Source organism: Amphibalanus amphitrite, unplaced genomic scaffold (assembly GCF_019059575.1).
Source record: "Amphibalanus amphitrite isolate SeventyFive unplaced genomic scaffold, NRLGWU_Aamphi_draft 000038F_arrow, whole genome shotgun sequence".
NCBI lineage: Eukaryota > Metazoa > Arthropoda > Thecostraca > Balanomorpha > Balanidae > Amphibalanus > Amphibalanus amphitrite.
This window is the reverse complement of record NW_024881534.1, coordinates 671,772-686,472: the sequence shown is the minus strand read 5'-3', so window position 1 is coordinate 686,472 and position 14,701 is coordinate 671,772. Positions and strand designations below refer to the sequence as shown.

Here is a 14,701-nt window from a genome sequence, read left to right as displayed (position 1 = left end):
TGTGCGATGTCAAATACGTACTGAAAATTAGATTTGAAAAATTTTAATTGTAAATTTGTTTGCAATAATGCGTATAACTTAGCCATTTTTTAAGACCTTTAGCTTAAACTTGCTAGAGTAAGTCATATGCATGAGTTCTATCATTACGGAGCGAGCGAAGCGAGCGTAGTCTTTCCTTAGATTAACGGAAATTTCTGAGTATGAGCGCGTGCGGACGCTTTTGCGAGGCTTATATCTCAGCAACCACTTGACCGATTTACATGCGGTAACTTTTGTAGGGTAGCTTCATTCCTTCTACCAAGTATTGGACTATTCCCGATGCATTTGGGTGACCCCTTATGCACGTGCCACGTGCAAAACGAAGAGGTGTCAGTTTTTTAATTGTTGCAATATCTCGGTAACTACTTGGCCGATTGCGCTGAAAGTTGGCATGTAGGTAGGCAGTAGGCACCCACTAGGCACTGCATATCCATGTGCCAGAGTTGGGGTGTTGCTGCACGTGCGCACGTGCAGGGGTCGTTTCCAGATCTCGAGAACGGCTGGACCGATTGCGCTCAAATTTGGTACACAGTTAGGGACCGGTTAGTAGGGTGCCGTGCACAAGTCAGTTGGGATCCATTTTGCACGTGCGCACGTGCAGGGTGCCGCTTCCAGATCTCGAGAACGGCTGGGCCGATTGTGCCCAAATTTGACACATCGCTAGAGACCGGTTAGTAGGGTGCCGTGCACAAGTCAGTTGGAGGTACCCCTCGCAATTTCGCACGTGCAAGGCCCACCCTCTCGCTCGCTCCGTTAGTCGCCCCAAAAGGCGTTATACTGGTATATATTCCGTTTTTTCGAAAAGTCAAAAGAAGTTGAAAAAAAATATAAAAATATAAATTTTGAATTTTATTATACATAATTTTTAAAACTTTCAAAATTTCGAAAATCCGAGATAACAGTTTGATAGCACAGTCTATTCTTAGTCCTTGCATGCAAAGAAATTGGATCTAGCTTAAAACTGAGCTCTTGGGAGCGATTGCCGTGGTTCAATGTTTTGCGTCGAAATCGGCCGAACAAGACATCACTCTGACGTCATTTTCGGCCAACCTATGGTAGCTACGAAGTTAATATTTTGACACAAAGTGTAAAATTGACGCAGCCGAAGATACTGAAAGTTTGGCGTCGATACGTCAAGCAGTTTGGAAGTTATTACAGAAAAACGGGAGGGGCTATGAATAGCCCCCCCCCCCCAGTGGGCGCGGGTTAAGGCTTTCATGTTGTTAAAAAAATGCAAACTGCAACTATGGAAGATTTAAAAACGCCAGGCTGAACTTACGTACATCGCTTTCATAAGTAAGTAAGTCATGGCGTTCGTATTCCACTGGAAAAAAATATTTGTTTCATGAGCATTACCTATTTATCTACCTATATTTCATAAAAGCTAATGTTTGTAATTATATACCTAACCAAACTTGACAACAGCTATAAATTGATAACAATCTGCACTTTTTAGCGCTACCTACCTCTCTCATTCGAGTCTCTTGCTAAAGGCAAGTTTACCAAACATGTGGACGCAACTGACAAGTTTCTTCCAAATGAAGCAGTATGCAGAACCATACACTTATTTATGCGTAGAGAGCATTTTTTTACGCATATAATTCATGCACATACAATATACATACTCAATAATAAATCTGTAAGCACATGCGTATGATAAACCTCTATGTATGTAGTAGCATAGATATGGCACAGTAGGTACGTACATACATCGCACAAATAAAAAAGCGAGAATGGTGCAAAGGCGTATAGACGCCAACACAACGAATAAGCTCATGGATTGGCTTCACTTAAATTCAAAGCCCATTAAGTAAGAATTTACCATGCATAGTTACAAAACCGACTTTTGCAGATGTATTATCACTTAAATTGTCAGATGAAATATAGCGGGTCTTCCTAAGATTGCAGGGGCGCGGGAACTGCTTTCAGACTGGGGGGCACACCATAATAGAGATCAACCTAGGGTACCCCCAAATCTAGTTTTCTCACCGGTTTTAGGTCACTTATTTTTCATCCCTTTGCTTTTTCAACAACAAAAAGAAAACATTGGCAAAAAAAAGTGCGGCATTCCGTCTCAAATCCCACGGCCCCAGAGATGTGGGGGCAACCTGCCCCCACTTCCCCCCCCCCCCAATTCCAGCACCTATGTAAGATTGTCACAACAATTTCAATTTTCAAAGGTTTTAGTGAAGTCCACCGGCGACCAGAACTGGCCAAACCCGTAACCGAATGCCTAATTTGGACGGATTGGACGGATTCAGCGGATGGATCGTCAGCACACACAACTTTCTCCGCTAAATGCCGAAGATGGTCGTCATTTGAGAGGCTCCTAAGTGGATGGGAAGAGGACGGAACGACTAAAATACCCAGCGACGTGAGATAATTTCGAGCAGCGATTTGATAAGCTCTTTCTTTTCTCCAAAATGAGGTCAGATGCTTTCTGGATTCTACTAACAAAAAAGCAAACTGGTTACGCCAATGCCCAATATGTTATAACGGATATGAAATAGCATTTCGATTTTCGACACATACATTACATTATGAAGGTGAATGTTTCGTAACTTTTCACTGACGATTGCTGAATTAGGAGGTTTGAAGTGAAGCCTGGCAACCAGTTTTATGCCATACCGGACACACGCACAAAAAAAAATGTTTGTCTTTGTACCAATTTCTCTTTAAAGGCCTGGCTACACTATGCGTTTTCTGCGTGCGTTTTTTGCGTGTTTGCGGGTTTTGCGTAATATCGTTCTAGAAAAAGGGTTATTATTAAATAAACTTCTTTAATATTGATATAAAAAATTAATAAAACGTTTATGTTAATTAAAAGTTTATATGAAAAACATATGACAACGTAATTTTGTTTCTTTCTAGAACGATATTCTGCAAATCACGCAAACTCGCAAAAAACGCACGCAGAAAACGCATAGTGTAGCCAGGCCTTAACCCTCGCCCGCACATGCCATTTTCCCATCCTAGAACGCACATGGGGGGGTGGTTGCCACCCCCCCCCGCGCCATTTCGTTCCTGTTGGAGATAGAGCTTAGCAGTAAAGACCAAAAAGATTCTTTGGGAAGAGACGAATCCAATGATACCCAGTTTTACCTTCTCAGGTCAGTCATTGACCTTCCAGGTCAGGTCAAACTAAAAGATGTTGCTGTTTTGGGTCAACGTTGGATAACAAGTGTGCTGCGTATCAAATACCGATGACGATGCTGTTTTCTGGTGCCAAGCCAGCTAGAACCTCTTTGTCACACTACCCGACCAGAACTTTGCTGCTGAGGTCATTTCAGGTCAAGTTAGGTCAAGGTCAATTATATGTGTTTGTATGTCTGTGTGTGTCTGTGTGTATACTGATGTGTGCACCGATTATTTTTGGGTCCATATTACATGAAATCATGATCTGAGAAGCTTTTACCAAAAATGCAGTCAAAAAACTTCAAAAAAAGTACATTCAGCTAGCCTAAAACGCAATTATCTTAGATGACCTAGGTTGACCTTGACCCTGACCTTGACCCCTGTACATCGTCGAACAACATGTTCCATGATAGGTGGGAGGTAAGACTGGCAAAAAAGGCCGAAATCAGGGTGTCAAAAGCTCATAAGGCCCATGGCAAACGCAAGATGTTGAGAATTGTCCATTTGGGTCATGACATGACCTGAAAAACAAGGTCATATCTCCGAAACCAAAAATCATAGAAACTTGAAATTTTCAGTGGACATCAAGAAAGGATAGAGGAGCAGCTATACGAAAAATCAGCCTTCTAGCTCTAAAAATGTTGAGTGCAGAGCAGAAAGACTACCTGGGGGGGGGGTGGCAACCCCCCCCCCCCATGTGCGGGCGAGGGTTAACCTATACTTACGATACGAGGTTCAGAACGCAAACATTGTTCTGTTTCAATGTCCAGATGAAATCAACTAAAATAATAGCTCAATCGATTGAGACTTAAAAGAAAAACATATCCTTTGACATGTAAGAGTTCCACGCTATTTTTTCTATAGCGACGTTAACACGCATGTACGCACTTCAAATCAAAAGAATACCGTTTTGTTTGCAGAAAACCGTTGGCGTTTGTTCTGTATGTCGCAACAAACCAGCGGCCCTGCGCCAGTCACTGACCTCTTGCAAAACGCGGCAGCGCGGCGGTGCGAGTAATCCGCCAAACGGCCGGGGAGGACAGGACCAACCCGTTCCCACCCAGCGCCCTCGTCAACAACCAGTCCGGCAGCCAGTGTGTCACCGTCATACGCGGCCAGCGTCATCGGAAGAACCAGGAGCGGGGAGCGACCTCCCGCCCCGGCACCACGTGGACCGTGCTACTTGGTGAGCGACTGTTTCGCAGTTTGTTTGCAAGCGTGAATAAGTTTGATCTATCGACAGGTGCGATTAGATATGGCGGAGTACTACGCACGATTTGGTACCGTTGGGTTATGAGAGCGCAGCCAATTTACAAACAAGCGGTGACCTATTGCACAACGCGGAAGACGGCGCTTATCTTGGTTCACGCGCCTTACTCGTGCTAGCTTTGCATTCGATAATGGTTCCGTTCCAGTTTGGCAACGAATCATATGCGGTGATACCAATCAATTCTACAGCACAGTAGGCTGCACTGAGTGCACACTGCACATTACACAATGTACCTACGCCGTGGTAAAAACTAAAATTGAAATGCAAAACACACAAAAAAACAATAAAATAATATTTACTCGAATGTGTATTAACAATGCCAATAATTATTAGTTAAATGTTGACATAGAAAACATCAAGACATGTCAATGCGAGTATGTTTCCTCGGTTTCCTCCCCGGTCCATTCTTGGCTATCTGGCCTCAGCTTTATATCATGTTGTTTTTCTCGTGGCCCACCGCTGACGTCACTCAAATCTGTTTCCCCGCCCGCCAGCAGGCCACACGGCCGAACGCTTTAGATCGCCGTGCCGATCTTGTTCATTTCCTGCACGCTGAGCAGCGTCGTGGTCAACTCGGTCGTTACATGTCTGTCGAGTTCATTGACCGGCACCACCTACATACACTGTCGCTGCCGCCAACAACGCCCTGGCCAAAGAGTCCGTGCAAAATATCTTACCGCAACATATCGTACGAAATCCCTATTTGAAATGAAAACAACCCAAATGATCGAACTCCTCGAGATCGAAAATGCTCGAGAGTGTTGACGCGATTCTTATATTTTCGTGGGACTTGTAGTGCCTAGTCAGGTCTTGCCCGTCTGCAGTTTTATCCATGCCTAGCCTGCAACGACGCCCAGCCAGAATCGAAATGACTGGTGCGATAGGTCGCTGACTCAGCTCAGTGTCACCGGCTCGGAGTTTCAGTCGCCGCTCAGTCACCGGCCTGAAGTTTCAGCCGCCGAGTCAGCTCAGTCACGAACTCAGAGTTAAGTTGACTGACTCAGCTCAACCACCGGCTCGGTGTGACTGCTCAGTCCTAGTTCAATGTTGCGGCGTGACTGTTCAGTCCCAGTTCGATGTCCAACGGTTGATCGGATGACGGTGACGGTATCCAGTCGGCCGTGGTCGCCGCCCGCTGCCCCGGGCAATGACCGGGTCACAGAAGTGGTGTCACCGCCACTGCCGGCTGGTGACACCACCGGCAGTGGTGTCACCGCCACTGCCGTCACTTGACATGGGGACAAGGAGGTCTGCATGTTAGATAAGCTAGACATGGGTTAATTATGAGTTTTTTTAACTGATTATTTCAACGCACCACATAAAAATTGATGTGTCGTTTCATGTTAACGCCAAGTGTGATCGTCTCAAATTTATTGTGCGGCATGACGGCTGCCCCAAAAATTGTGCAAATTGTGCAAAATTGTGCCGCAATATGTGAAGGAAGCAAATTGTAGAAAGCAATCTACATCTATAATTATTTTGCACTAGCACTCTAAAACTAAAAAGGTCAATGACTGGCTGGTTGAGTGAAATGTTTTTCAACCGTCGGCTCTGTCAACTGCATTGTCCGTTATCTTTACCAAGATTTACCGGTGATCAATCAAACATTCCCCATTTGATTGTTAGTTTTATTGGCAGACCGGTCAGACTAAGTAGGTATTTGCATTGAGTATTAGCCCACTGCAATCCTACATTCATCACTAACTAGAGTCGACGCATGCCACTAAAAGGGTCTCTTTTTGCCAGTCTATACTTCATACACTTAAAAGATGTGGCACCGTTTATAAATGTGTGACCATAGTGTAACCTAAGGTATAGAAACCCTGCAGAGGTTGAATCTCATCAGACTGTCGGAGAATACCTACAACTTCAGCATCAGAAGAGACAGCTGGGACTGCAACGCCAAGTGACTCGCTCGTCCAGAGACTGCAACTTTGACAGAAGCCCACAAGACATGAACCCCAACCCTTACACGGGACTGGGATAGCTTATTAGTGTTTTACGCCAATAGCAGATAATCGGTGTTCACCAGTCTAATGTTGTCGTATACCATGTCCTGTGTCAATGCCAATGTGTCCTCTAGTGATATCAGTCTGTCCAGCAGTGGTGGCTTCAAACGTCATGGACTTGCCCCCTGCGGTGCCCTGCGGCGGTATCAGTCTATCCCCCAGTGTTTTGCGGCGGCACTGGGCCGCGCCGCGGTGACTGACACGGTTCCTGTCTGGACCGGCGGCCGTCTCTCCCACGGTGACACATTCCAGACCGTCAGCCGGCCGCGGCGCGTCACCACCGCTGACCGCACCGCCACGGGCCCCGTCGTGCGGTGCCATCCCGCGTCGGCGCGACGCCTGACTGGCCGCGTGTCGCTCCAGTTGGCCGCCCCCGCCCCCGCCCCCGCCCCGGTGCAGGGCGGTCAGCTGAGGCTGCCCACGCCTCGGCGTGGCAGGAGGCCTTGCCGGCCGGCCGCTCCCGACCCAGCAGTGGGTCACCTGGTCACACCCGCCCCATGTGGGGAGGAAGTTGTTTTACTGGCGGGTTAGAACTCTTCCCATGTCCGTATAGAGGATGAGGATGCAGGCCGTTTGATAGGTGAGTCAGCTGTAGTTTTCATGCTGCTGCTTGTCCGTGATGGTTGAAGATATAGGCCGGTTTAACGGTAAGTAAAACGGAAATTGGTGTCTTGATACACTTAGGGGAGACCCGGGAGGTATGGCCCCCGGGAGGCATGGGCCATCGAAGTTTTGAAGAAGTGTTGCGTATTTTTACACATTTGACCTGGTAATTAAGCGAAACAGTACAGCGAACTATGTAGTACGGAAACGGCCAGAAGACACACAAAACAGTCCACATTACTCTTTAGCAAACAACGAACCTTACTTGCAATGCGACCAGCAAACGACACGGGACTCCGTTCTTAGATTCACCGAAGAGTAGGGACGAGCGGTCGCGGGGTTGATGCGACGGTGCAGTGACTTGCGCGTTGGACTGTCGGGGATTTTTAGTCGATAGCACGCGGTGCGGCTACCTGATTCCTGTCTGGGTCGCTGGTGGGTGATGAAGCCGGGCCGATCTGACGCAATCTGACCTGATGAGCTGATGTGAGCCGGACGCGAACAAACAGGTCGGCTGCGATGTGTGTGTGGGGGGGGGGGGGGGGAGGGGTTGAGACGGTCATTGGGTCAGCGAGAAATGAGCGATCAGACAAAGGGCAAGGGCAGTTAGTCACACAGATTTGAGACCGTACAGAACGAGATATCACAAGTTCGAAAGATTGCTGTAGTTAAAAGGCAAGTAGGTACCTGATGGCAAGTACGCAACTTAAAAACGTTCGAAACAAAATGTCAGTGATAGCAAATACAAACAAAGATAAGCGGCAAAAATGATTCCACGTGTCTTAAAAATACAAATCCCGCTGTTCCCGTACCTTGGCATTCGTCAGCAATGTGTAGTTCAGGCTCCTTTTGTTTTTCTTTGGAGTGGGGTAAGCCGTTTCCGTCTATTTAGACAATACCAAGTACCTACCGTCTACGAACGGACCACGGAGCTTATAAGGTCATCGAGAGGAACATTGAGCTGATTTACCCACGAGCTGAGCCCGTCCCCGTGGCACTGGCTGTTCCGGCACGAGGGAACATAAGGTCACCATCTAGTCAAACGAGCATCCGATGAGATCACCCCAAAAAGACGTGATCTTATTATCGACAACTTGAACAGTTGCAAAGTCTGTTTTGGTCGAGCTGGATGTTCGCTAAGGCAAAATGAAAACAAACACTACCCTCCAATCCTATTCATCACCAGCGTGGCACCGACACCACCAGCCACACATCAAAACGAGTCCCCCATTTCATCGCCCCATTGACCGTCACCCGGTGCCTCGGCCCTCGTGTGGCAGCCGGGGTGCGGCGGCGGCCGACCGAGCGTACGACAGCGACGCCTGGCGCTTCCCTCAGCGCCACCTGTACCACCATCACACCAGTAGGGAAATTTTGTGCAATGTGCGTTGTGTATACAGCCTAAGACTCAGGCTAGACTCATGCAGCATTACATAACACAGTTCGTGACTCAATTTGTGGTGATTTATTATCCCTCGCCCCGTTGGGGGGGGGGGCAATTTGCCCCCCCCTGTGTTTTTTCCTAAATAGCAAGAAAACGGCGGCGCACAGCGCCGCCAAATTTTCAGTACCTCCCCGGGCATCAATTTGACACCTTCACACAAAATTTCAAGTCTTAGGTCACCTTAGGTCAGGAGTTATTGAGGTCAAACTGAGGTCATGTTAGAGCAAAAATGAGCAAAAAACATGCAATCTTGAAACGCTCACCAAAGCTGCAGTTACCAAGCAATTTCAAAGTTCTTTATATGGTCTAGTAGACAAAAAAGCGGCGCTACAAAACTGCTATCTCGGATTTTCAAAATTTTGGGTTTTTACCCCCAAAGTTTCAAAAAATTGATTTTTTAAGAAAAACTAAAAAAAATCCAATTTTCGAAAAAAACGGAATATATGTGATAGTCCCTGCGCTCTTCTATATCCATACCAAATTTCAGATCAATATCTCGTTTTTTTGGCCAAGTTATAACGAAAAAACTGTTCAAAAATGATGACGTCAAATTTTTGAACTCCATTTTTAGCGATTCTAGACCACGTAGGGCAAAACAAAGACCACCATTGAACTCCCCGTGACAAGCTGCATCGAATCGATACCCATTTTATGCAAAAATATCAACTTTGAAATTTGACCTAATTTGACCTGACCTTGACCTGACCTTCACCAGAACATAATCTAAACAGACCCCAAAGGCTGCCTGACCCACAAAATCGTATTTGACATAAAATGGACCATAAAACATGCATCACATGATATTTTTATATTGTGACCCTCAGTGACCTGACCTCTGTGACCTGACCTAGTATCAGTGACCTCAAATAGCAAAATATGTGTTTGAAGAACATTTCCCCATCGATGATTATCAATTAAATGCATTTTACTCGATTTTACAACGCATTTCTTGAAATGCCTGTAAACGGTGAAAATTCGACCTTTGACCTGACCTGTGACGTCATCGGTTTGACCTAGGTCAATAAAATTGGGTCACAGGGTAGTTCTCTGATAGGGCTATCCAACACCCTTTGCTGCTTGTCGCTAGGTTGCGTGGTTCTCGAGATCTTAGGGGGGCCAAATTGCCCCCCCCCCCCAACAGGGCGCGTTGCTCGGCAGAGCCCAACGGGATGCGGGTTATATGTATAGTTGCAAGCTTGGTTGCAAGAGCACCGCCATTAGGACGAAATTAGATCTACGAGTAGGCATGCATTTACTAGCTCATCGTTATCTGTAGCGAATTATGTTCATTTTCATTTAGCATGTGCAGTGGTATTGATTCTAAGATCGTTTTCTCTTATCGGGTACCCGGTACATGTAACCGTGCATTGCAGCAATGCAACACCAGAGCGAAATTGGTGTCTGATGATAACTCTGAACTCCTTGTTTAGGGTTGATTACCTATTTGTCAAGTTAGGTCACGGTAAGTTAACCATGGGATAGACAATAGACTTCGCTGATTAAGGATAACATAAAAGCGATATGCCACGACAACACATTTATTTCACCCATCTTTCCCGACCAATTACGATTATCATCATGCTCGTGTCAGATATTTGGTTGATGCAAAGTGCAAACCATCATCATTTATCAATGGGAGAAGAAAGACGTAGGTAACACCATTCCCATGCCATTTATTTTCATCTTCGGTACAATACATGTAATGCCACACACCGAAACACACAGCAAATTAAAACGTCTAGTTAGCCCGCTGACTTACGAACGCGACTTACGATCGAACGTGATTGTCGGCTTCGCGTGCGATCATCCTTGATACAAGAGATATGTTGTTTAACACCGAAAACACACAACGAATGAAAACGTCGAGCACGTGGACCTACGTGCAGACAAACTTAGATCTCGAGTTCGCCTATGCCAGCGGGCTGAACAAGGGCCAGAGGGCACGCCTTGTTCATGATACTCGCTACCAGGCGTCCAGGTTGACACGCGGAATGGCATCGCTGTCGCAGCTGGTGACGGCGTTGGAGCCGGTGTCCGCTACGCGGAACGCCAGCGGCTGGATGCGCGTCACGTCCGCCACGTTGTCGCAGAGCACGCGGGCCCAGCTGGCGCGGCGCACCTGCTCCAGCTGCGCGCCCGACAGCCGCCACGGCCGCTCCGAGCCGCCCAGGTCGTAGAAGAAGTTGTCGCCGTGTCGGAGGCGAATGAACTGGTCACCGATGAGCCGTCCGAAGGTCTTGCCGAGCACGACGTGCCGCATTGGACGCTCCAGCACCCCGGCAATGAAGAGGTCCACGTCGTCGACGTGGCCGTAGACGCTGCGCAGTGCCTCGATCTCCTCCGCAGACATGGTTCTCCGCAAAGCGTTCCACGTTGGTACACGACTCTGCCCGGTGGCTACGCGGGCGTCGTTGTACGTGCCGAGACCATGATCGCGACCGCGCTGGATGTTGAGCGCTACTAGATCGAGTCCATGAGAGTCACCGTCACCCTCAAACAGATGTTCGGTGACATCCGAGGCGAAGTTACCGTCCAGCTTCTGGGTACGCTGGTTGGTGAGACCGCGGGCGAGCTGCGTGAGACGCTGCGGGTCGTAGAGGAGGTGCGGGTCGAAGAAGACGTCCCGAAGCATGACGCTGCTGACCTGAACGCCGAGCGAGGAGAACAAACCGATCGTTCCAGAGACCAGACTGTGGCCGAAGCGCAGCGCCGCCGTGGCGAACGCGTTGGTGACCAGTGTCTGCACGTCACTGCTGTACTTTGTTGAGTAGGTGCTGCCATTGTCCACAAGCAGCTCGTTGCGTGTGAGGAAGTCGAGATCAAGAATCGTCGGCAGCCATTCATTATAAGTTATATGCTGGTACTCAGCGATAACTATGCGCCTCGCCTCCTGGAAAAGGCGCTCGTCGTCCCAGTCTGGGTGTCTCCCTGCCAGCACAGCCGCTATACGGTTGTGCTCACGAAGCCAGATGGTGTGTGCCAGCGTCAACCCTACCTGCTCGTTGACCCGCTCATCCCCAGCCTCGAAACACTGCTGGGAAGAGCCACTGATGGAGCAGAAGGTATCCCCATCGCCGGGGAGCAGTGACCCAGACTGCGACCTCAGGCGTCCCCCGCTGAGCTCGCGGAGGTGCCTCTGCTGATCGGCGTCGGACCCGTAGATCTGCGACCCGTCCAGGAAGTGGGTGAGAACATCCTGCTGCTGGAAATCGACCGTGGCGCCACAATCGGGAGCTTCGGCCGGCACAGAACGAACAAAATCCATACAGCGCACCCCCAGAGGACCGTAAAACGAGTCGTTGGCGGGTACCTCGATGGCAAGACACTGGGGATGGGTGTCAGCTTCAGGCAGCGGCTGGCCGCTGGGCGTGCAGCACGCGATGGCAGTACCGTATGGGGGCAGAGCAAAGACGGGCGTCAGCGCTAGGTCGTGGTCGACGAACTGTCCCCACTGCATCACCGAGAGGGTGAAACGGTCGTCAGCGGCGTCAGAGTCGGCTGTGACCGTCGAGCTGACGAGGCGGGCGGAGGGCAGGGGCGAGCCGTCTGTCTGCCGGCTGCGCGGCTCAAATATGCCATCGTCATAACGGCTGGGCAGGAGGCGCAGCATCGCATGACCTGACATCCCTAGCTGCCGGTTGGTCGGGTTGTTGCAGGAACCGTCCGCGGTGCGGAAGGATGGGGAGGAGGGACAATCCGGGGTCGCAGGATCAGGGCAGTTCGACTCGCTGCCATCTCCGCCTCCATTACCGTTACCGTTTCCGTTACCGTTTCCGTTACCGTTTCCGTTACCGTTTCCGTTACCGTTTCCGTTACCGTTTCCGTTACCGCTTCCGTTACCGCCGCCTCTGCACACCTTGGAGCTCAGAATGTCGAGGAGTGCTCGTCGGGCGGAAGTCTGGTGCTCGGGACCAGCCATCTGCAGCCGACGGTGGGACCGTGTCGCCCCTCGGGCCACTGTCCCACGATCTAGCAGACGATTCTCCAGTTGCTCCTGTTCAGCCAGAATGTCCTCCAGAGCTGCGCTATCTGAGGAAGTACACTCTACGTCCACAGACCTGCGGTAGTTCCGCTGGGGGCTGAGAAGGCCGGGGAGAGTTCCTGCGGGAATGCTGACTGTTGGAGGGTTGCGGCAGCACACTCCTGCTGACTGGTCGGCGAGGGTGCAGCTGCGCAAGGACACGCCGGCAGTGGCCAGGCGGCACTGAGAAGGCGGAGTGCACTGACAGGCGTTACCGCCTCCGCCTCCGCCTCCGCCTCCGCCACCGCCACCGCCTCCGCCTCCACCACCGTTACCTTGTCCAGGGCCATGCCTCGCACCAGAGGCCGCCACCACCACCACAAGCTGCAGGAGAAAAACGGCGCGATACAGTCGACCTCAAAATTAGGTTAATTTATTTGCATAAAAACAAGAATAAAAGAGTGAAACAGGGTGAGAAAATAAGGCATGTCATTGCCGAAAATACCACGCTGGACATACCTACATCTAATACATACCTAGGGGAAGTTGGGGGAACGCCGAATACTTTTTTTCTGACGCCCGTAGCACGCAAGGTAGACAACATAAGCTATTCTTGTTGGCGTCATTCGAGAGGCCAGTCTTTTGTCTTTCAAACATACCAGGCGCATTTGATGAATTCGCATACCGTTAAGCGCAAAAACTAAAAATATCAAAGAACTGACTTTTTCGGCGTTGCCCCGGACTGCGGGGAAAGCCGAAAATGGGATAAATGATCTACGAGGAATGCCGACATTGATGTTTTGCCAATTTATCTCAAACTTTATCCAAAATTCATCAAAGCTGACAAGCGTTTTAAGAGCTTGAGGACGCTTGGTGCACAGTGGAAGTTATAATTGTGTGATATAATAAGGAAATGCCAGGTAAATCATTCCTTATAGGTAACAGGCCGTTGTGCCGCCTGAAAGTGTAATTTGTTTGACTAAAAATACGCGTTGCTATTCTACAGCAGTAAAGTCCACGTAGCGTGCTTTAACGTGCGTAATTGCACGTTTTCGGCATTACCCCAGCCAGCCATACTTTCATTTGCAGGCCCATAACTTTTAAACGTGCTGTATAAATTTCAAATAGGCAGCACACTTATGCAAAGACATGCTGAAGATTACTTGACCGAATTGGCCAGACAAACGGTAGCATAATGAGTAAGAAATGCAGCTTCAAAGGCGCATGTAGTACAAGGGAAACGTACCTTGAAAACGCTTTTGGCGCCCTCACAGCCGAAGTATTTCAAATGACGACTCGTAACAAACATGCGATAATTGTAGTCACTTAAGCTTCAGAGCATCACTGAGACGTGGCATCCATGTCGTACGGTTTTAGAAATATCTCGAATTTCGGCTTTGCCCCAACTCCGGCATTGCCCCAACTTCCCCTACCCAACTAAGACGACACTGGTCCGAGACCTAATGACAAGCGTATTTATGCATAGTTATCCCAACTTCATGCATTGGCTGTACTTTTGAAAGTGGGCGAGATAAGAAATATGTGTAGGTAACATGCAGAGCACGTAACCACAAACAGGTCTATGTATTTTACTTTCACGTCCATCGCGCATTTTTCAGGATTGCATCGATGCAGATACAGATCAGTTGAGTCAACTCACCGCTACAGCAAGCTTCATTAGATCAGCAGCCTTCTGCCGAGTTGATCTGGCGATCCTACTCAGTGCAGCTTTACGTTCTCGTGTCAGCACGGGCCATTTTATAGTGTCCCGACCGGGGCGGTGGCCTTTGTGCTGCCCGCGGCCATGTCATGCGGCAGCTGTGTCACACATCCATTTCGGAACGACACGAGGGGCCCAGTGCAGATGGCACCTAACCTTGGCATCACCGGGGGCCCAGTGCAGATGGCACCTAACCTTGGCATCACCGGGGGTCAGAACAAGGGCAAAAGGACAGGAATGTACGGAAACTAATGGCGCAGTACAGTTGATGTGGGATGCGGCGTTTCAACGTGAAATATTTTCTTAGACAAAATTTGTGCCATAGTCGACAAGCCATTCCTGCTCTTCTTCTTTATAAGTTCTCCACTACAAGCCCTACTAGTTAAAAGCTTATCCTGTAACTTCTTGAGCCTCTGAAAGCAATAACTCAAGCCGGTATGCATGAAATGATGGCAGTTGAATGTTGATTTCTAAATACCTAAGCTTTTTGAGCACGAAAAAAAAGCATGGGATTTGCACA

General features: G+C 48.8%; 1 protein-coding gene across 1 annotated transcript; it reads right to left on the bottom strand.

Moving 5' to 3' along the window:
* Window positions 1-10,156: 10,156 nt before the first annotated feature.
* On the bottom strand, window positions 10,157-14,189 carry LOC122373138 (peroxidase-like). The gene is made up of 2 exons (XM_043350943.1): window positions 14,122-14,189; window positions 10,157-12,845 (listed from the first exon to the last, which is right to left on the bottom strand). Exons 1-2 carry the CDS (start codon window positions 14,137-14,139, stop codon window positions 10,464-10,466), a joined length of 2,400 nt encoding a protein of 799 aa, XP_043206878.1. The 5' UTR covers window positions 14,140-14,189; the 3' UTR covers window positions 10,157-10,463.
* Window positions 14,190-14,701: the final 512 nt, after the last annotated feature.